Source organism: Cebus imitator, unplaced genomic scaffold (genome assembly GCF_001604975.1).
Source record: "Cebus imitator isolate Cc_AM_T3 unplaced genomic scaffold, Cebus_imitator-1.0 Scaffold121, whole genome shotgun sequence".
NCBI lineage: Eukaryota > Metazoa > Chordata > Mammalia > Primates > Cebidae > Cebus > Cebus imitator.
Genome location: NW_016107436.1, coordinates 480,180 through 501,051, shown reverse-complemented (window position 1 = coordinate 501,051; position 20,872 = coordinate 480,180). Strand labels below are relative to the sequence as shown.

The window sequence follows — 20,872 nt, the reverse complement described above, 5'->3', positions numbered from 1 at the left end:
GTTGACCAGGATGGTCTCGATCTCTTGACCTCGTGATCCACCCGCCTCGGCCTCCCAAAGTGCTGGGATTACAGGCTTGAGCCACCGCGCCCGGCCAGTTCTTGAGAATTTATGCCTGCTTACCTATCTCAGGAGAGTAGGGAGTTAGAGACCAAGACAAAACTAGAGACCAAGTTGAAATCCTCATTTTATTACACCCTTTCTGTGTTCTCGAGAAAAGCCTAACTGCTAACTTGGTGAGAGCAGCATGGGAATTGAGGAGGGGAGCCAGGGAGGTTCAACACATATTCATAGTAGGGGCACACTGAAGGTACTTAGTGGAGATTTAGTGCATGATAGCTATTATTATTGCTTTTAAGGTATTGGCAATAACAATAAACTAGTCGGCCTACCCAACAGGAATAAGAGGGATTCTATCAGATACTTAGATGGTTTCTAAAGCTCCAGTCACATTCAGGATGACTGAGACTATGTCCTTGACAATATTTCCTGTGTTATAGGATTTTACTGGAGCCCAGAGAACTCAACCAACAGAGAGTCCCAGAGTGCAGAGATACAGACTCCATCCTGATGTCAATGTCTATCTAGGACTGACTTCAGAACACCCCAGAGAGACCCCTGAAATGGAAATCAAAGAGCTAAAAGAAATGGGTATGCCCTTAATTCACAGACTGCGTTACTTTGACACAAATGTATTCTGAGAGTCACATGAGCTGCAACTAATTGACTCCTCTAAACTGTAGATATAACTTGTTGGTTTGTTTTGTGAGACAAAGTCTTGCTTTGTTGCCCAGGCTGTAGTGGAGTGGTATGATCTCGGCTCAGTGCAATCTCTGCCTCCTGGGTTCAAGTGATTCTCATGCCTCAGCCTCTGAGTAGCTGGGATTATAGGCATGTGCCACCATACCTGGCTAATTTTTGTGTTTTCAGTAGGGACAGGGTTTTACCATGTTGGCCGGGCTAGTCTTGAATTCCTAGCCTGAAGTGATCTGCTTGTCTTGGCCTCCCAAAGTGCTGGGATTACAAGCATAAGCCACCATGTCTGGCCACTGTAGATGTAACTCACACTGGGAAAAGACGGATACCTTAGGAAAAAATCAAGATCCTTAAATTATTAAGGTAAACTTTTTGGGTTTAGCATAGATCTAGAACTAAGTCATAATAATTGAGTTTATTTCGAGCACAATTACTCTTAAGAATTTGTTTAATTGCTTCACAAATAAAACATACTCGTTATAGAAAATCTGGAATAGTTTAAAGAAGAAAATTACCTTTTTTCTTTCTTTTTTTTTTTTTTAAGAGAGAGGATCTTACTCTGTAGCCCAGACTGGAGTATGAGGCACAGTTATAGCTTACTGCAGCCTGCAACTCCTGGGCTTAAGCCACTCGAGTAGCCAGGACTACAGGTACATGCCAGCGTGTTCTGCTAATTTTTTTTTTTTTTTGAGACATGGTTTTACTCTGTTTCTCAGGCTGGAGTGCAGTGGTGCAATCATAGCTCACTGCAGCCTCAATCTCCCAGGCTCAAATAATCCTCCTGCCTTGGCCTCCCAAGTAGCTGGGACTATAGTTGTGTACTACTACACCTAGCTAATTTAAAAAATTTTTAGTAGAGACAAGGTATCACTATGTTGCCTAGGCTGCTCTTGATCTCCTGAACTCAAGCAGTCCTCCCACCTGGGCCTCCCAAAGTGCTGGGATTACAGGCATGAGCCACCACACCTGGCCTAAAAAAAAAAAGGTGTTTTTTGTTTTTTTGTTTTTTGTAGATATGGGGTCTCATTATATTGCCCAGGTTGGTCTTGAACTCCTGGCCTCAAGTAGTCCCCCTACGTCAGCCTCCCAAATCACTGGGATTACATGTATGAGCCACTTTGTCTAACCAATTTTACTACATTTTAGTACATTTGAAAACCTTAGAATTTAGAGCTGGAAAGGACCTTGCAGCCATCAGGCTTAATGCTTTCATATTACAGATGAGAAAACTAAGGTTCAGAGAGGTTGTAACCTGCTCAGGATCACAGAGAACTTGTTACAGAACTGGAACCCATGCCTTCCAATTCCAGCCAAATGACCATTCACTCTGACTCTCCTTCAGTAGTGCTTCCAGAGTTTCCCCATAACCTCTCATTACTTTGGCTCCTTCATCCCATTCTCTGCAACGTGTATACCTGTAAACCAGGGGTGGTGAGTCGTCAGTCCTGGCATTATTTTTTGAGGTTTTTATTACTCCCATAATGTAATGGCTCCTTGGGTGGTCTCTAGGCTACTTTTATCAGATGCTCACCAAGAGCATAACTTTAACTGAGAAATAGTCAAATTCTTTTGTATGAAAAGAAGGCTATGATTGTGGTCCTTAAGATTCAGGGGAGCCAGGCATAGTGGCTCATGCCTATAATCCTAGCACTTTGGGAGGGTGAGACAGGAGGATCACTTAAAGTCAGGGGTTTGAGAGCAACCTGGGCAACATAGCAAGGGCCTGTCTCTACAAAACAAAGCAAGATTCAGGGGCCAGTAATTTGCGTGTCTTGACAGTTATGCGTGTTTTGGACACACAATAAATTAAGCTTAACATATTTCCTCCATGGCTAGACCCCTGCCCCAACAATTTCTGCCTCATTCCATGTCAAAATAGGAGCTTTCATCTAGGTGACAAATACTCCCTCACCCTTTGTGAGTGTATCTAGTAGTCTTCCACAACTGGGAAGGGGGTGGGAAAATACAAAGCTTTTTTTTTTTGAGTCGGAGTTTCGCTCTTGTTACCCAGGCTGGAGTGCAATGGTGCGATCTCGGCTCACCGCAACCTCCGCCTCCTGGGTTCAGGCAATTCTCCTGCCTCAGCCTCCTGAGTATCTGGGATTACAGGCATGCGCCACCATGCCCAGCTAATTTTTTGTATTTTTAGTAGAGACGGGGTTTCACCATGTTGACCGGGATGGTCTTGATCTCTTGACCTCGTGATCCACCTGCTTCGGCCTCCCAAAGTGCTGGGATTACAGGCGTGAGCCACCGTGCCCGGCCCAATACAAAGCTTTTTTAAAAAATTTTTTTACAGTCTTTGCCTCTTGAACAGGCCAAGGCTGCTTAGCTGCTAAATATGTTCATTTTAATCAGTTGCATTTTGCTGCTCTTTTCAGTAGGCAGTCAACCTCATTCACCAAGAGTTCACTCTTTATTCACTGAGGGGGCACTAGATCCTCAGGCCCCAGATGCATGTCTGAGGGCTAGGGAGACTCAGAATCAAGATGCTCCTTGCCCTGCTCCATTTATGGCAGGAGAAGCCAGCAGCCCCAGCACGGATCAGGCAAGCCTCTGCAGTTTCGAAATCAACGAGATCTCAGGCTGCTTGACTTTGGAAGATGATATAGAAGAGCCTCCAGGAGCTGCTTCATCTTTTGAGGCAGACAGATCTAACCAGGTAGATGAACTAAAATCCATGGAAGAATTAATGGATAAGATGGAGAGAGAGGCATGTTGTTTTTGGAGTGAGGATAAGAGCTCTTCAGAAGCTGGCACAGAACACTCTTTTGAGGACTGGGACTGGCAAAATGGTTCACTCAGTTCACTCAGCCTTCCTGAGCCAGTCAGAGAAGCCATGAGCAATTTGAACGAGAGGTCCAAGACTGAGGAGTATTACCTCAGTAAGTGTGTGCTGGATCTAACGATTATGCAGAAAATAATGCAAGAGAATGTTGATAGGCTGAGGAATATCGAGCAGATATTGGATGAAGTTGAGATGAAACAGAAGGAGCAGGAAGAGCAAATGTCTTTGTGGACTGCTTCAAGAAAATTTGCAAATGTCTACAACTTACCTCCGGCTGTGGGCCCTCCATCTTTAAGCTATATTCCCCCTGTGCTGCAGCCTTTAGGGGGTCAGCAGCTGGATGCTAGTGGCAACTGCCCAACTCTAGCAAGGTTTCCAAGAACAGTGAGAGACTTTCAAGGGGGACATCTTGGCAAAAGATCCAGGAAAAGAAGTGGTTGTGGCTGGAAACCTTTCACCCAAGTCTCTGAAGTAAGCACTGGAGATCAGTCAGAGATGAGCCATCAGGTAACCTAAGGGGGAGGAAGGGGCAACCTAAGCAGGACCCCAGAGCTGGGTTCGACTTTGCCCCTAACCTATGTGCAGGGACTGACATATATATGCAAGTGGCTCATAGCAAGGTACTCTTGGCTTTGGGAAATCAGTCCTCCAGGATCAAGGTAGATACTCTGCCTCCCAGTCCAGGCCCAACACACAGCCCATGTCCTCTGTAAATTTATATGTATCAAATTGAAACATATGCAATTGCTGTTTTATTAATCAAAATGATCAAGTATTGGCAATTTTGCATGGCTCAACTTACTGAATAAAGTATCTTGGACAGGTATTAATCTCCATTCTAAGTTGCATATTCATTCATTCATTTATTCACTCACTCATTCAGCAAAATCTGGAGAGCCAGAGGCTATCTAGACTCTGGGTTCTGAAGAGGAGTAAGCCACAAACTCTGCCCATAAGTAGCTCAAATATCAACTAGGGTCTGGGGGACCTGGTGGATCAAAGAAAACACCTCCGAGGAGGTGAGCAGACACCATGGGAGCTGGCTGGGAAGTGTAGCTTGCAGAGCGATTCCTCTGTGAGCTTCCTTAGGACAGGGTTGACCTCTGACTCCTGTGTCCCAGCACCTAGCATGGTGCCCAGTACATAGAAGGAACTTGATAAATGGCCAGTGAAGGAATGAGGGAATGAATGAATGAATGAATGAATGAATTTGAACAAGTTCACACTCATAAAGCTGGCTGTCTCTTGAATTATAGAATATTAGAGTCGGAAGATCTCTTAGACATGGATTAGCTTTGTCATTTTACAGAGTGTGAAGCTCAAGCCCAGTGATGTCAAGATGCAGATGTGGTAGGAGAGGTCTGCCCCATTGGAAGAAAGTTGTAATTACTGATACTTAGAACTGCAAGCCCATGGCGATAAAAAGCAGGCCAACTTTTACTGGGTTTTGTTACTGTTTTAAAATTCTCTGCTTAACAGGTACCCTCTTTTAAATTTTTAGTTTAATTAATTTAATTTATTTATTTTGAGACAGAGTCTTGCTCTGTCGCCCAGGCTGGAGTACAGTGGCACAATCTCGGCTCACTACAGCCTCTGCCTCCCAGGTTCAAACGATTCTCCTGCTTCAGCCTCCTGAGTAGCTGGGACTACAGGCATGTGCCACCATGCCCGGTTAATTTTTTGTATTTTTCGTAGAGACAGGGTTTCACCATGTTGGCCCAGCTGGTCTTGAATTCCTGACCATAGATGATCCACTTGCCTCAGCCTCCCAAAGTGCTAGGATTACAGTTGTGAGCCACTGTGCCTGGCCAAATGCACCCTTTTATTGCCTATACAGGGCAGATAGCTCTCCCTGCCGTCCTCAACTTGCCGTGCTACTACCAAGGGCCAGGTTGGTTAGGAGCAGGTCTCCTGACTCCTGGTCTGTTGTTCTTTCATTGTACAATGCTGAATCTTAGTGAGGCTTCAGTCCTCACTCAGAACATTTGGAAAAGCATTGGCATTTATTTTTGCTGAGTGAAGTGGCACGATCATGGCTCACTGCAGCCTCAATCTTCTGGACTCAAGCAATCCTCCCACGACAGACCCCTGAGTAGCTGGGACTACAGGCTGTACCAGCACACCCGACTAATTTTGTGAGTTGTAGAGATGGGGTCTCAACATGCCCAGCCGGTATTTATTTATCTTTTTTTTTTTTTTTTTTGAATAGAGATGGGGTTTCACTCTTCTGTCCAGGCTGGCCTCAAACTCTTGAGCTCAAGCAGTCCATCTGCCTTGGCCTCCCAAAGTGCTTAGATTACAGGCAAGAGCCACCACGCCCAGCTGTCATTTGTTTTTATATAAAGAGAAGACACAGTCAGGTGGAGTGGCTCATGCCTATAATCCCAGCACTTTGGGAGGCCAAGACAGGTGAATTGCTTGAGCCCAGGAGTTCGAGACCAGCCTGGACAACATAGCGAAACCCTGTTTCTACAAAAGATATCAAAATTATCTGGGCATGTGGCACATGCCTGTAGTCGCAGCTACTCGGGAGGCTGAGGTGGGAGGATCACCTGAGCTTGGGAAGTCGAGATTGCAGTGAGCCGAAATCATGTCACTACACTCTAGCACAGGCAACAAAGTGAGACCCTATCTAAAAAAAAAAAGGCACAAATAATTTACTTATATCCTAATATTTCTGTTTCCTTAGAAAATTAGAGTTTGCTAGAAACTATTAGAAATAACTTTTTTTTTTGAGACAGAATCTCATTCTGTCAAAGAGGCTGGAGTGCGGTGGCGCAATCTCGGCTCACTGCAGCCTCTGCCTCCCAGGTTCAAGCAATTCTTCTGCCACAGCCTACCAAGTAGCTGGGACTACAGGCACGCATCACCATGCCTGGCTAATTTTTGTATTTTTAGTAGAGGTGCGGTTTCATCATATTGGCTAGGCTGGTCTCAAACTCCTGACCTGGTGATCCACCCTCCTCGGCCTCCCAAAGTGTTGAGATTACAGGCGTGAGCCATTGCGCCAAGCCTGAAATAACTTTAATCTGTTATGTTTTCATTATCTATTGATGTGTAATAACAACAACAAATCCCAAAATCTAGTAGCTTAAAATAACAATAGTTTATTATTTCTCAGAATTCTGTGGGTCAGGAATTTGACAGGGTTCACCTGAGTGGTTCTTCTGTTCCACATGGCCATTGGCTGGCATCATTCACTTGATTGCAGTCAGCTGGAGGTTCTACTTAAGTGTCTGGTACCTTGAGCTCCTCCAGGTGGCCTCTCTTAGCACTTGACTTGTCATCATTCAATAAATAGTCTTACCCAAGCTTCTCTACAGCATAGCAGCTGACTTTGCAAGTGAAAGCTAAAATTACCAGGCCTCTTAAAAGTTAGTTCTGACCCTAGGACTGTGTCACTTTCTCTGCTTTCTGTTGGTCAGAGAAAGTCGCGAGGCCAGCCCAGATTCAATGGGTGGGGAAATAGACTCTAGCTCATTATGGGAGGCGTGGCAGGATGGACAGGAGGGAGGGAATTGATGGTGGCCACTGCTGGAAACCGTCTACTGGTACATAGGACATAAAATGATACCAGGCGGGCACAGTGGCACACGCCTGTAATCCCAGCACTTTGGGAGGCTGAGGTGGGCAGATCACAAGGTCACGAGAGTGAGAACATCCTGGCCAACATGGTGAAACCCCATCTCTACTAAAAAAATACAAAAATTAGCCGGGTGTGGTATGGGTACCTGTAATCCCAGCTACTTGGGAGGCTGAGGCAGGAGAATTGCTTGAACCCGGGAGGCAGAGGTTGCAGTGAGCTGAGGTCACACCACTGCACTCCAGCCTGGCGATGGAGCAAGACTCCATCTTAAAAAAAATTGCTACCATGTTTATTTTTTCTTTAAAAATGTCACCCTCTTTTTCTAGCATCAGGGAAAAAGCCATCTCCATCTAAATAAATGCTTCAGACAGTTGAAGTTTATTTCTTTAATTTCTTAGTTCTTAAAATTTTAATTATACTAATGAAAACATTACAAACTTCATTATATTCTAAATGTCTGTTTTGATTATATTCTAAACATATTCTAACCTTTCCTTGGTGACAGTGGTATTTTTCTGAACATCTGTTATGGTGAAGCATCGTGATACAATGCTATCTTAAGCTTCCACTAAGGAATATGTTTGCCCATACAAAGGCCTCTGGAGCTTAAGGGAGCATGTAGAAATTTTTTGTGCCTCCTCTCACTTTTACATATCTTGCTGCCATCTCCAAACTCCACATTTGTTGCTTTAATTTGCTATAGGCAAGGAAATATAGTTAACTAAGTTTCTTAAAATTATGTTAAAATTGGGATAAGCAGAGCCAAAAGACTCTTGAATAAAGAGCATAGACTTTCATTTGTTTTACTTCTGCTATTTCCTAAGTATTATAACCTTTATTGTATTATATTTTATTTTCATAGCATCCCCACTGGTAGGTATTATTGTTCTTATTTTATGGACGAGGAAACTGAAGTACAAGATTGTCTTAATGGCAGGGTGCAGTGACTCACAACCTGTAACCCCAGCACTTTGAGAGGCCCTGGTGGGTGGATCATTTGAAGCCAGGAGTTCGTGACTGGCCTGACCAACATGGTGAAAACCCATCTCTACTAGAAATACAAAATTAGCCGAGAGATAGTGGCTCTCGCCTGTAATCCCAGCTACTCAGGAGGCTGAGGCATGAGAATCTCTTTAGCCTGGGAGGCGGAGGTTGCAGTGAGCTGAGATTACACCACTGCACTCCAGTCTGGGCAACAGAGTGAGGCCCTGTCTCAAAAAAAAAGAAAAAAAGAAAAAGATTCTCTTAGGTTAGTCTGAATAACACTTAGACCAGACCCCAAGGCCCATGACTCCTGCTACAAAGATCTGCTTGCTTCATATTAATATAGGAGGGGGAAAATGCTCAGGACAATATTTGGCTTTTTAAATTTCTACATTGTCTGCTTATTCTCCACTTGTGCCCTGTCTGGGCTAGGTTCCTGGAGACCAACATTTCTGAGTAAACACCTCCAGATAAGAGATGGGTTAGTAGATAGGAAACATGCAAAAGGAAATCCTGGTAGGTCTGTTATTTCTATACATTTAGCAAGAATGGCTTTGAAAATAGTGTGAGAGTGAAGAGAATGGGAATTCTCTCATCAAAGTACTGAAACATGTTTATTGCTTTTTAAGCTGCCGACTCTTTGCAACCCTGGAAAACAGAACACAGATCAACAATTTCAGCCCACTCAAGGAGCTAAGGACAGTTTGGAAAGAAGCAGCATCCAAAATACCAGTAGGTGCGTCAACATTTTGTTGTTCTTAGTGTCACCATGCCTTTAGACTTCTCTGTGTCTCTGAGGCCACTCGGTGATCTTCATATGTCTAGTGACAAAACGACTGTGAGTGATGAGGTAGAGCAATGCAGATTGGCAGGTTCTTCCACTGAGTGAGTGGGAAGAGCAGTGTAATGGGAACATGAGGAAGCATCAAAGCCAAATGGCTGGCAGGTGAATCAGACAGAACTCATCAGTTGTCAGAAGCAAAGCATCTTGCCTGTCCACAACTGCACAGATAGTTTTTCTTACAAAAACAAACACCGGGTACTCCATTTACCAGTGCTCCACAAACCAAACTAATTGGAAACCAAGGTTGTTTAAAGTGTCACTGGCTCCAGAGGGCGAGTTGAACAGCATCACTATTACTCTGGGGTGTGTGATTTCCAGCCAGATGAATGAAACGAATTGTCTTTAGCACAGATCACTGGAAGAAGAGTGTGTGTATGTTTGTAAATATATATTCATACACATATTGTATATATAATATATTCATACATACATGCATATATTGATCCACACATATATGCATATATACATCTATTCATGCATAGATGTATATATACGTATTCAGGTATATATATGTATATATACATCTTTATGGATGCATATATATATACACACACACACATATATTCACACATACACACACGCCGAGTTTTAAATAAGTAAAACAGGCTGAGCATGGTAGCTCATGCCTGTAATCCTAGCACTTTGGGAGGCCGGGGTGGGTGGATCACTTGAGGTCAGGAGTTCGAGAACAGCCTGGCCAACATGGTGAAACTGTCTCTACTAAAAATACAAAAATTGCGTTGGAACCAAATTATTTTCTGTGTGAAAAAAAAAATACAAAAATCAGCCGACGTGGTGGCGGGCACCTGTAATCCCAGCTACTTGGGAGGTGGAGGCTTGAGAATCCCTTGAACTCAGGAGGCGGAGGTTGCAGTGAGCCAAGATGGTGCCACTGCACTCCAGCCTTGGCAACAAGCGAGACTCTGACTCAAAAATAATAATACATAAATAAAGAACTTAAGTAAAACAAACGTATTCGGTGTGTGGTAATATTTTTTAATTTTAAAAAATTTATTTAAAATTTTTGGTTTAAATTTAATTAGGTATTATAAGTAAGGGACTTACTAAAGGAGCAATAAATGTTTTTCAAGGTAGACTAGTATATCAGTTTTAGTTTTTCTTTTGTATGGATAAATGGTAGCACCAATCCACAACTTTAAAGTCAGTTCTCCTGGAAAAAAAAGAACTTTTTATTACTCCCCCTAGTGGTGACTGAGACTAATGACAAGTTTGCTGTTTCATGTTGGTAAATATGTGCATAAGGGAGAATGAAGGAAACTGTCTAGACATTTAATTATATTAATTAATTACATTTTTTTGATACTGAGTTTTATTCTTGTTCCCCATGCTGGAGTGCAGTGGTGAGATCTCAGCTCACCGAAACCTCCACCTCCCAAGTACAAGTGATTCTCCTGCCTCAGCCTTCCGAGTAGCTGGGATTACAGGCATGTGCCACCACACCTGACTAATTTTGTATTTTTTAGTAGAGAGGGGATTTCTCCATGTTGGTCAGGCTGGTCTCAAACTCCCGACCTCAGGTGATCCGCCAACCTTGGCCTACCAAAGTCCTGGGATTACAAGCTTGAGCCACTGGGCCTGGCCAGACATTTCAGATTAGTATATGTTATTCCTATGAAAGGAATAATGAAGAACTACCTAGCTGGCGTCAGAGCATTTGGCACTCACACCACTGACAGAAGCAGATGGGATAACATAGCCATTAGACGACAAAGACGACCCATAGTTGTGGCCTCCCCTGCTCGGCACCCTCTTTCCTCAAAAGTATAAAAAACAGACCAAAGAAAGTTTAACATTTTTCTACCTATTTCTCTAGTCTTTTTGCATGCTTAAAAAAAAATAAAGTGACAATTACGATATGTGTAAGCAATTTTATATCCTGCTTTTCCACTTTAGATCAGAACATGAGCATTACTCTATGTTACTAAAAAAAAAAAAAAAAAAAAAAAAAAAACCACCTTGTAAACTTACTTTGAAATTGTTGGGCTGGATGAGGTGGCTCCCACCTGTAACCCCAGCACTTTGGGAGGCCAAGACAGGCAGATCACTTGAGCCCAGGAATTGGAGACCACCCTGGGCAACATGGCAAAAACCCTGTCTGTACAAAACATTAGCTAGGCATGGTGGTGTGCGCCTATAGACTCAGCTACTTGGGAGACTGAGGTGGGAGGATCACCTGAGCCTGGGAAGGTCAAGGCTGCAGTGTCATGATTATGCCGCTGCATTCCAGCTTGGGAGACAGAATGAGACTGTCTCAAACAACAACAAAAATTGTTGGATTTTACTTATTGTTGAATTTAAGGTTGTTTCATTTTTATTCTATTTTGAATTGGGACATAGTTACTTGTAAATAATGCTTTTTTTGCATTTTGGATTATTTTCTCAGGATAGATTCTCAGAAGCGGAATTACTTGGTCAAAGGGTTTGAACATTTCAATGATTTTTTTTTTTCCATTTTAAGACAGGGTCTCACTCTGATGCTCAGACTTCCTTGCAGTGGCACAATTTCCGTTCACCTTTTTTTTTTTTTTTTAATTTGACATGGAGTCTCGCTGTCTCTAGGCTGGAGCACAGTGGTGCGATCTTAGCTCACTGCAACCTCTGCTTCCTGGGTTTAAGCGATTCTCCTGCCTCAGCATCCCAAGTAGCTAGGACTACAGGTGCACACCACCACACCTGGCTAATTTTTGTATTTTTAGTAGAGACACAGTTTCACCATGTTGGCCAGGATGGTCTCGATCACTTGACTTCATGATTTGCCCACCTCAGCCTCCCAAAGAGCTGGGATTACAGGTATGAGCCACTGCACCTGACTAATTTCAGTTCACTTTATGGGGCCAAGGTGGCAGGGCTGCTTGAAGTCTGAGAGTTTGAGACCACCCTGGGCAGCAAACATGGTGTGACTTCATTTCTACCAAAAATACAAAAATTAGCTGGCTGTGGTGGCAGGTGCCTGTGGTCTCAGCTACTTGGGAGGCTGAGGTGGGGGGATCGCTGGAGCCTGGAAAGTTGAGCCTGCAGTGATCTGTGATTGAGCCACTGTACTCCAGCCTGGGTGACAGAGTGAGACTCTGTCACCAAAAATATTTATTTTTTAAAAAGGAAGCTGATCAGATCTGCCCTCTCTGATTTCAGCAATCTCTCTGCTTTCTGGTCCCCTGGTGAATAGGGTATTCTAGATAATAGGGAATTCATATCTGTGCCACAGAGCACATACTTTTTTTTTCTTTGGAGATAAGAGTCTTGCTCTATCACCCTGGCTGGAGTGCAGTGGTGTGATCTTGGCTCACTGTAACCTCTGCCTCCCGGGTTGAAGCAATTCTCATGCCTGAGCCACCTGAGTAGCTGGTATTACAGGCATGCACCACCATGCCCAGCTAATTTTTGTTTTTTTTTAAGTAGAGAGGTTTCACCATGTTGGCCAGGTGGCCTCAACTCCTGGCCTCCGCCTGCGCCAGCCTCCCAAAGTGCTAGCATTACAGGCGTTAGCCACCGTGCCCAGTCATATCATACATTTTTGAAAAGTTAATTGAATAGATAATAAAATGTATATGTTCATGAGATATTTATAAACTTTATTTATTTTTTTTCTGGAGACAGGGTTTCACTATGTTGCCCAAGCTGTTCTTGACTTCCTGGGCTCAAGTAATCCTTCTGCCTTAGCCTCCAAAATAGCTGAGGCTACAGACCTGAGCCACTATGCCTGGCTAGTTATGGGATATTTAAAGGAAAAAAATACTCCCTTGTGTTGCAAATGAGGAAGTCTTGGCCTAGAGAGATTGATGCTTGCCAAAGTCAGATAGTAACCTAATGGTAGGTCAGGGTCTAGAATTCAGTGGGACTAGACTGAAGGTCTCTGAATGTTCTTCAGGATCCCCCATGCCATAAGACTGTTTTTACAAATGTTAGGCCAGGCATGGTGGCTCACACCTGTAATCCTAGCACTTTGGGAGGCTAGGGTGAGTGGATCACTTGAGATCAGCAGTTTGAGACCAGCCTGGGTAACATGGCAAAACCCCGTCTTTACTAGAAATACAAAAATTAGCTGGGCATGGCGGTGTGCACCTGTAATACCAGCTACTCGGGAGACTGAGGCACGAGAATTGCTTGAACCTGGGAGGTGGATGTTGCAGTGAACAGAGATCACACCACTACACTGGGTGACAGGCTGAGACTCTGTCTCAACAACTACAGATGTTATTGTGCTGTCACTGATATGAAGATGGGCCTGTTACCAGAGAATTCTGATGGACTGGCAAGAGCAGATCCCTCACCTGAACCATCACCTGTCATTTGTGGCATTTGCAGGGGACAAATGCCACAAATTTGCACTCCCTGCAACAGCCCAGGGAGTGTGTCTTGTAAAAATATGCTTCAACTGTGGGTTTCTTCTACCTCTGAAAATCTCCCAAGAGCACTTTTATGATCATGGAATCTAAATTTAGAAACTAAAACTACCCTTAGAGATCTTATAATTCAGTCCTTTCATTTCTTAGCCAAGGAAGACCTAGAGAGTCCACTGCCCAAGCCAAAGCCACACGACTTAATAGTGCACTCTTCACTCTGTCAGGCCACCAGCAGGGACCTTCTGTGTCACCCAGCTCTCACCGGGATTCTACCAGGTAGGGATCCTTGCTGGCTGGAAACTGGCCGTGGGGTTGTGGGATGGGAATGGAGTCTTGTGCCCTCTGCTGGTGCAATGGGGTCAGTGCAACTCTAGGAATGGTTCATGGTATAGGGAACAGGTCCTCTGGATGGGCTGGTGGGCTTTGGGTTCTGTCAGGACCTTGGGCGAACTGATGTGTTTGTGTTCACTCTGCTCGCCTCACCTCCAAAAAACCCATGCAATTCAGGATGAGTATGGAACCTGTTTCTTCTGAAATCTATAATGCAGAATCCAGAAATAAAGATGATGGAGAGGTACACTTAAAATGGAAAAGTGAGTATAAAGTCATGGGTTTTGTTAGTCAAAATGAAATTTAAAGTATATTTCTAATGTGGTTGATATTTCTAAGTACACAACCTGTGATGCATATTTAGAACCATAGCAATGTCCTTCAGAAGTTTTTTCTTTTGTTATATAATTTCATTTAAAAGCAGGGCCCTTTTGATTACAGCCTTCAGAAGGGAAATGCTTTTTTAAAAATTTCTAGACTTCATAGGAAATATTTCTATTATATAAATGTATATTGTATAAGAAATGTAATAAAACAGTACACAATACCGTAAGTCCTTATTTAATATGTTAATAGGAAACGACAATGACTTTAAGCAAAATGATGTATAACAAAACCAATTTTACCATAGGCTAATTGATGTGAACAAGAGTTAAGTTCCTACAGCATATTTCTGGTCACAAATACATCACCGACTTCTAAATAAAAACCAAATCACTTCTAATATTAAACATTGAAGTAAATGTGAGCTATATATACATTTAAGAAAGATGGACCGGGCCCGGTGGCTCAAGCCTGTAATCCCAGCACTTTGGGAGGCCGAGGCGGGTGGATCACAAGGTCAAGAGATCGAGACCATCCTGGTCAACATAGTGAAACCCCATCTCTACTAAAACTACAAAAAATTAGCTGGGCATGGTGGCGAGTGTCTGTAGTCCCAGCTACTCAGGAGGCTGAGGCAGGAGAATTGCCCGAACCCAGGAGGCGGAGGTTGCGGTGAGCCGAGATCGTGCCATTGCACTCCAGCCTGGGTAACAAGAGCGAAACTCTGTCTCAAAAAAAAAAAAAGATTAATGAAAACAAGTAAGATAAGTAATTACCCATTTATTCTAGTTCAGGGTCACAGGTGGCTGGAGCCTATCCTGGCAACTCAGGGTGCAAGGAGGAAACCAGCCCTAGACAGACACCATGCCATTGTGGAGCGTACTCACACACTCTCACTCACACAGACTGGGGCCATTTTGACACACTAGTTCACCTAACGGGCACATCTTTGGGATGTGGGAAGAAAGCGGACTACCTGGAGAGAACCCTTTGTATCAGTTTTCTCTTGTAGGCTTAAAGGATATAATGTCTATTTTTAATACTAGTCATAAGTGACATTAGCAGAAGTGTAGAAATTTTGAAATGAAAACATGCATATATATATATGGACTTCAAAAATATGAGCTCAGGATAGTTTGGAAAGACTAGGAAAACTCAAATAGAATCCTTTCTGTTATTACATAATGAACTTTAGATGTCATTTTTCTTGTTAAAACTTCTCAGGAAGAGGGTCTATCTGTAAGCTTTTTGCTGCCTCTCACCCTGGAAGTCAGCAACAAGGGCTGTTGTTTGGGATAACTAACTGAAATTCCCTTCTCTCTCTCTGTCATCTATTCTCCCCTAACCTCCCATTCAAGCCAAACAGAGCAAACTAAGGATGATGCAACTATAAAAAGGCAGTTATTGCTGCAGTATGAAGTATAATAGTATTATGTATTTCTTTTAAATGAAAGCCTGTGTTTCCAATGTTTACAATGATGTTTTAAATACTGCTTTCTCTTGTGCCCAGTGGAGGTGAAAGAAATGGCAGAGAAAGCAGCTACCGGGCAGCTTACAGTATCTCCTTGGCATCCTCAGAGTAGTTTGACTTTAGAGAGCAAGGCTGAAAATGAGCCCGATGCCCTGCTGCAGCCCCCCATTAGGAGCCCTGAAAATATGGATTGGCAGCGAGTTATTGAATATCATAGGGAAAATGATGAGCCCAGAGGAAATGGCAGGTTTGACAAGATGGACAACAGTGACCAGCATGGCAGACAGCCTGGGCCTCAAAGCTTCACCAGTAAGTTTACTTGCGGGAATCAGGATAGGCGAACTCGATCAAGTGATTGGTTGGGCAAGGTGGCTCAGCCTGTAATTCCAGCACTTTGGGAGGCTGAGGTTGAGCAGATTGCCTGAGCCCAGGAATTGGGGACCAGGCTGGTCAGCATGATGAAACCTGATCTCTACAAACACACACACATACACACACACACACACACACACACACACACACACAATTAGCTGGGCATGGTGGCACATGCCTGTAGTTCCAGCTATCCAGGCGGCTGAGGTGGGAGGATCACTTGAACCTGAGAGGCGGAGGTTGCAGTGAGCTGTGATTACTACTGCACTACAGCTTGGGTGATAGTGAGACCCTATCTCAAAAAAAGAAAAAAGTTATCAGCTCTCAAAAAGGTAAACCTTCCAGCATATGTTTTTCGGCTTAGTCCTCTCTCCTTTCCTACTTTTCTGGGAACCTTGAATTCCAGGGGAAAGCAGCATACTCTACATGTCATTGCATTTCCCACAGGCAGATAGATCCAGACATTGATCAGTTTTTATATTACTGAAACAGGCCCCTTTGTCCAAAGGAAGTAAAATAATCACATACCAACTCTGATCCTGGTGAGGAATCAGACTTCTTTACCTGGGGATAGAGGTGGGCCACCACTGCCTACTGCCCATGTCTCTGCATTGTACTCTAAGCTGTAAATAAATTCTCCCAGAATTTATTTAGAATGTATTCTAAGCTGGCATTAAATTTTTCCAGAGAGTCTATGCTGGAGGAACCTAGAGACACATAACATTTATTGTCATCAGTTTATAGATTTACAGGTTAAAAAAATGAAGGCCATATATTTTCACTTGGTAATTTGCTTACAATCAGAGCATGGAATATTGTTTCATAGTTTGTAAGTCAAAGAAAGGTACATCTAAAATTGTCATTTGTCTTAGGTAGAAAATCTATTGGCTTAGGTAGTATTTGTATTTAGAATCTGTTTCTTGTCAAACATCACTCTTGAATGGGTGGGCAAAAGGATGGATCCAGGGCTGCATTTTGGAGTCAGGCTAAACTAACAGTCTCTACTCTCTGGACTGAACCTAATATGTGGGACATGGCCACTCTTGGCAGAATATGTATACATCTCTTCTCTCATGCCACCTTTATCCTCTTCCATGCTGTCTGAATATCACTGAATGACTTTGGCCCTGATTGTGTTATAATCATTAGGTATCAGTCACCCATCTCCTGGACAAAATGAACAACCAGAGCATAGTGAAGCTGTTCAAGCAAGTTCTGATGCATTGGTGGCCATTGAGAAATCTTACAGCGTAAGTAATATTGCCTGGAGAGCCAAGCTGAACCCAAGGATCTGATAAGGTAGAACTGAGCTGTTATTATGTTATGACATCAAAATAATATCTATAGTGGTTCTTTTTGGCTGGAGCATGTGTCTTCATGTCACTGACATGAATAAAATAATCTTTCCTTCTGTCTGATACTTTTTAAGTCAGTTCATCTCAATGAGTTTTGTATCCTGGAGACTGGGGAGAGCACAGAAAAGTGTCAGATTCAGCTTTGGCACTTGAGTTTCTGGTATAGTTGGGTAAACAAAACTGGGACAAAGCTCCTGCCCCAGCAGGTGACTGAGGTCTGTTAGGAGTAGGAAAAACCAAGGGCAGGGTTGCTATGGCGTGCCTTCACCTGGAATATCCTCTAAGGGCCAAACTCAGCTTCCAACTCAGTGGAAGCCATGTGTTTGTGTCTGAAAACTGCGCCTCAGCAGGATCCATTTGCATTTGCACTGCAGTGACAGCCTTGCTTCAGGGCTTTAACCCACTTTAGGCCATAGCCCAACCAGACTAAGAAACCAACATTTATTTTTATTGTCATTGACATGGGGCTGCAATCATCTAAAGAATATAGACAGCAATTGAGAATGATATATGAATACAGTAGTGATAAAGTGTAAGGTCTTTTGACCTATTGTATTTAATCATAGCATACAAACCATTCATAAGATCAACTTATCCTTTCTCTCACATGAGGGCTGGAAGAACAGTCATATTAAGCATACTGGCTGAGCTGGAAAAGCAGGCCTAGGCAGAAAAGTAGGGAATGTCTGCAGGAGGTCAGGACTCAGATTAAGTTTGATGAGAGGTAAAGGGGAGCAGCCATTAAGTGCACAGGAAGGGAAGTGTGTGGCAAAAGCAGTGTCCAACGAAATTAGTCACAAAATCTCTGCCAAGAGATAACTGAAAGTTGGCTATAGTGGCACACACCTGGTATTCCAGCACATTGGGAGGCTGAAGTGGGAGGATCGCTTAAAGCCAGGAGTTCAAGACCAGGCTGGGCCTGGTATGACCCTGCCTACAAAAAATGTAAAAATCAGCTTAGCGCAGTGGCTTACTCCTGTAATCCCAGCACTTTGGTAGGCCAAGGTGGGCAGATTGCTTGAGCCCAGGAGTTCGAGACCAGGCTGGGCAACTTGGCAAGACCCCATCTCTACAACAGATACAAAAGTTAGCTAGACATGGTGCATGCCTGTATTCCCAGCTACTTGAAAGGCTGAAGTGGGAGGATCACCTGAGCCTGGGGAGGCTGAGGCTGCAGTAAGCCATGATCACATCCCTACACTCCAGCCTCGGGGGCAGAGTGAAACCCTGTATTAAAAAAAAAGTAAAAACTAGCCAGGCTTGGTGGTCTGCACCTGTAGTCTCAGCTACTTGGGAGGCTGAGGCAGGAGGATCGCTTGAGCCCAGGAGTTCAAGGCTGCACTGAGCTGTGATTGGCCCACTGTACTCTATCCTGGGTGGTAGAGTGAGACCCTGTCTCAAAAAAAAAAAAAAAGACTGAAATGAGAAGAGCCATTTGTTTGGCCATGTGGTAATCAAAGACTGAATATAGCAAAATAAGCAGGAAAAAAGGGATGGAGCAGAGATGCTTAAGAAATAAATTTGCAGGCCAGGCATGGTAGCTCACGCCTGTAAGTCCAGCACTTTGGGAGGCCGAGGCAGGCAGCTCACGAGATCAGGTGTTCAAGACCAGCCCGGCCAACATAGTGAAACCCCCATCTCTACTAAAAATATTAAAAGTAGCTGAGCATGGTGGCACATGCCCATAATCCCAGCTACTTGGGAGGCTGAGGCAGGATAATTGTTTGAACCTAGGAGGTAGAGGTTGCATTGAGCCAAGATCATGCTACTGCACTCCAGGCTGGGCAACAGAGCAAGAGTCTGTCTTGAGAAAAAAAATAAATAAATTTGCTACTTTTTAACTATTTTATTTTTATTATTGAGATTACATTGCTGTTTTTAAAATATGCTTCTTCACTTGCCTTTAACCTGTAATACTTGAGGGACTCACAGGTTATGAGTAGCTGGAGCCTCCTCATCTGTAAGATGATGCCAACACATGGGCTATGTCTGTACCTATGAGGGATCAAGGTGTTTAAATTCAGTCAGCTTGAGTTGACTAGGGCCTTTCTCCTTATTTAGAATGTTAGAATAGGACAGTCACCTCATCTTCACCCATTCAGCAGATGATGCTGCTGAGGCTCAGGATTAGCATTTCTCCATGCTTACTCCAGGGAGATCACAGCTGCTTTTCCCCACCAGGAAGGGAAGGCAGAGGCACACGCACAAAGAGGTAGGGAGATTCAGCTCAGAGTGTCACACTGACTAATGAAAAATTTTTGATTTTTGAGGATGGGAGATCATATGCAGTTTCTACTAAAATTGTGGTTACTGCTGGGTAATTTTAGATAACCTTTTTGTTAACGCTGCATCCAACTATAAAAAGATTTGGTCACAGTGAACGATAACTTAAAAGTGATTTCCTATATTATTAATAGAATGAGTCCACGCAATCAACTTGTTCACCACAGTCTTCTGAGGACATAACAGATGAATTTTTAACTCCAGACCATGAATATTTTTACTCCTCGGCTGCTCAAGAAAACTTAGCTCTAGAGGTAAAAAACACAGTTCAGGGTAAAGTCCATTTTCAGCTTTCTCCATGCCTTATTCTTTTATTGAGAAAAATAGCTTATATATCAAAGTATATAATGTTTATTTATCAGTGTTTTTTATACCTTTTTTGGTGTCAGGAGTATGATATGAACCCATGTGTACATATGTGTTTTGGAGAAACATCCAAAAAATTTTGATTTTTGAGGATGGGAGATCATAGGCAGTTTCTACCAAAATTGTGGTTACAGCATTTATACAGCGCTTTGTACTTTTTTTCCAAAACATTTTAATTCATGCTACCTAATTCACATATTCTTCCTATTGGGAAGAGACAAGGCTATGTTTCCTCTCTCTGAGGAAGACTGGTGTTCTGCAGATGTAGGGAATAAACTCCAGACTGCCAAGTTTTAGTGACAGGAGAGCCAGGGTTGAGGCAAGCGTTCAGCAACAAATATGAGACTGTCCAATACACCAAGTTTTCTTGGGAATCTGCCCAGCTTTTATAAGAACCTGCCATATAAAGTATTTTCATTTGTAAAGTGAATTTTATTGTATTCTCTCATTTACGTATTTTCTACCCTACCTCCCTCCTAACCTGGCACCTTTTTGGGACCTTTTACTAATATGAAAGGTGGGGTGGAGGAAAGGGAGGATTGTATGTGTCAATCACAGCATTTGACTGATAAGAATTCTAGGATGCATCAAAGGTATAATTTCAGCCAGCTGTGGTGGCTCATGTCTATAATTCCAACACTTTAGGAGGCTCAGGTGGGAAGATTGCTTGAGCTCAGGAGTTTGAGAATAGCTTGAGCAACATAGCAAGACCCTGTTTGAAAAAAAGGAAATGAAACATTACTAGTCCCCCAAAGACCCCTTATGCTCCCTTCCAGTCACTGCCTCTTCCAAAAGGAACCATTATTCTGACTTCTTACCTCATAATTTTGCAGACCTGGCTATCTTTTAAACCTTCTTTAGCTCTACTGATAAAGCTCCCAAGAACCAAAACATCTTTGTTGGAAGATTGGGATGAATAGGGATAGTGATATAAGGAGGGGCAGTCATTTAATTCCTCTTCACAATGGGAGGTGAGGGAGGACTTACTGAGGTGGGGACATATGGTACAGATAAGTACTCAATGTCTAGGAAGCAAGTTTGTGCTTTTT

At 43.1% G+C, this 20,872-nt stretch overlaps 1 protein-coding gene across 1 annotated transcript in view; it reads left to right on the top strand.

Annotated features, from left to right (window-relative positions):
- TEX14 (testis expressed 14, intercellular bridge forming factor) overlaps positions 1 to 20,872 on the top strand; it is an 86,291-nt gene that overhangs the window by 39,246 nt on the left and 26,173 nt on the right. Inside the window, exons 12-19 of the mRNA XM_017539799.1 lie at positions 501 to 651; positions 3,141 to 4,051; positions 8,744 to 8,850; positions 13,473 to 13,598; positions 13,830 to 13,915; positions 15,487 to 15,756; positions 16,969 to 17,069; positions 19,592 to 19,711. Coding sequence (XP_017395288.1) covers positions 501 to 651; positions 3,141 to 4,051; positions 8,744 to 8,850; positions 13,473 to 13,598; positions 13,830 to 13,915; positions 15,487 to 15,756; positions 16,969 to 17,069; positions 19,592 to 19,711 — 1,872 coding nt within the window. The remainder of the gene's footprint in view (positions 1 to 500; positions 652 to 3,140; positions 4,052 to 8,743; positions 8,851 to 13,472; positions 13,599 to 13,829; positions 13,916 to 15,486; positions 15,757 to 16,968; positions 17,070 to 19,591; positions 19,712 to 20,872) is intronic.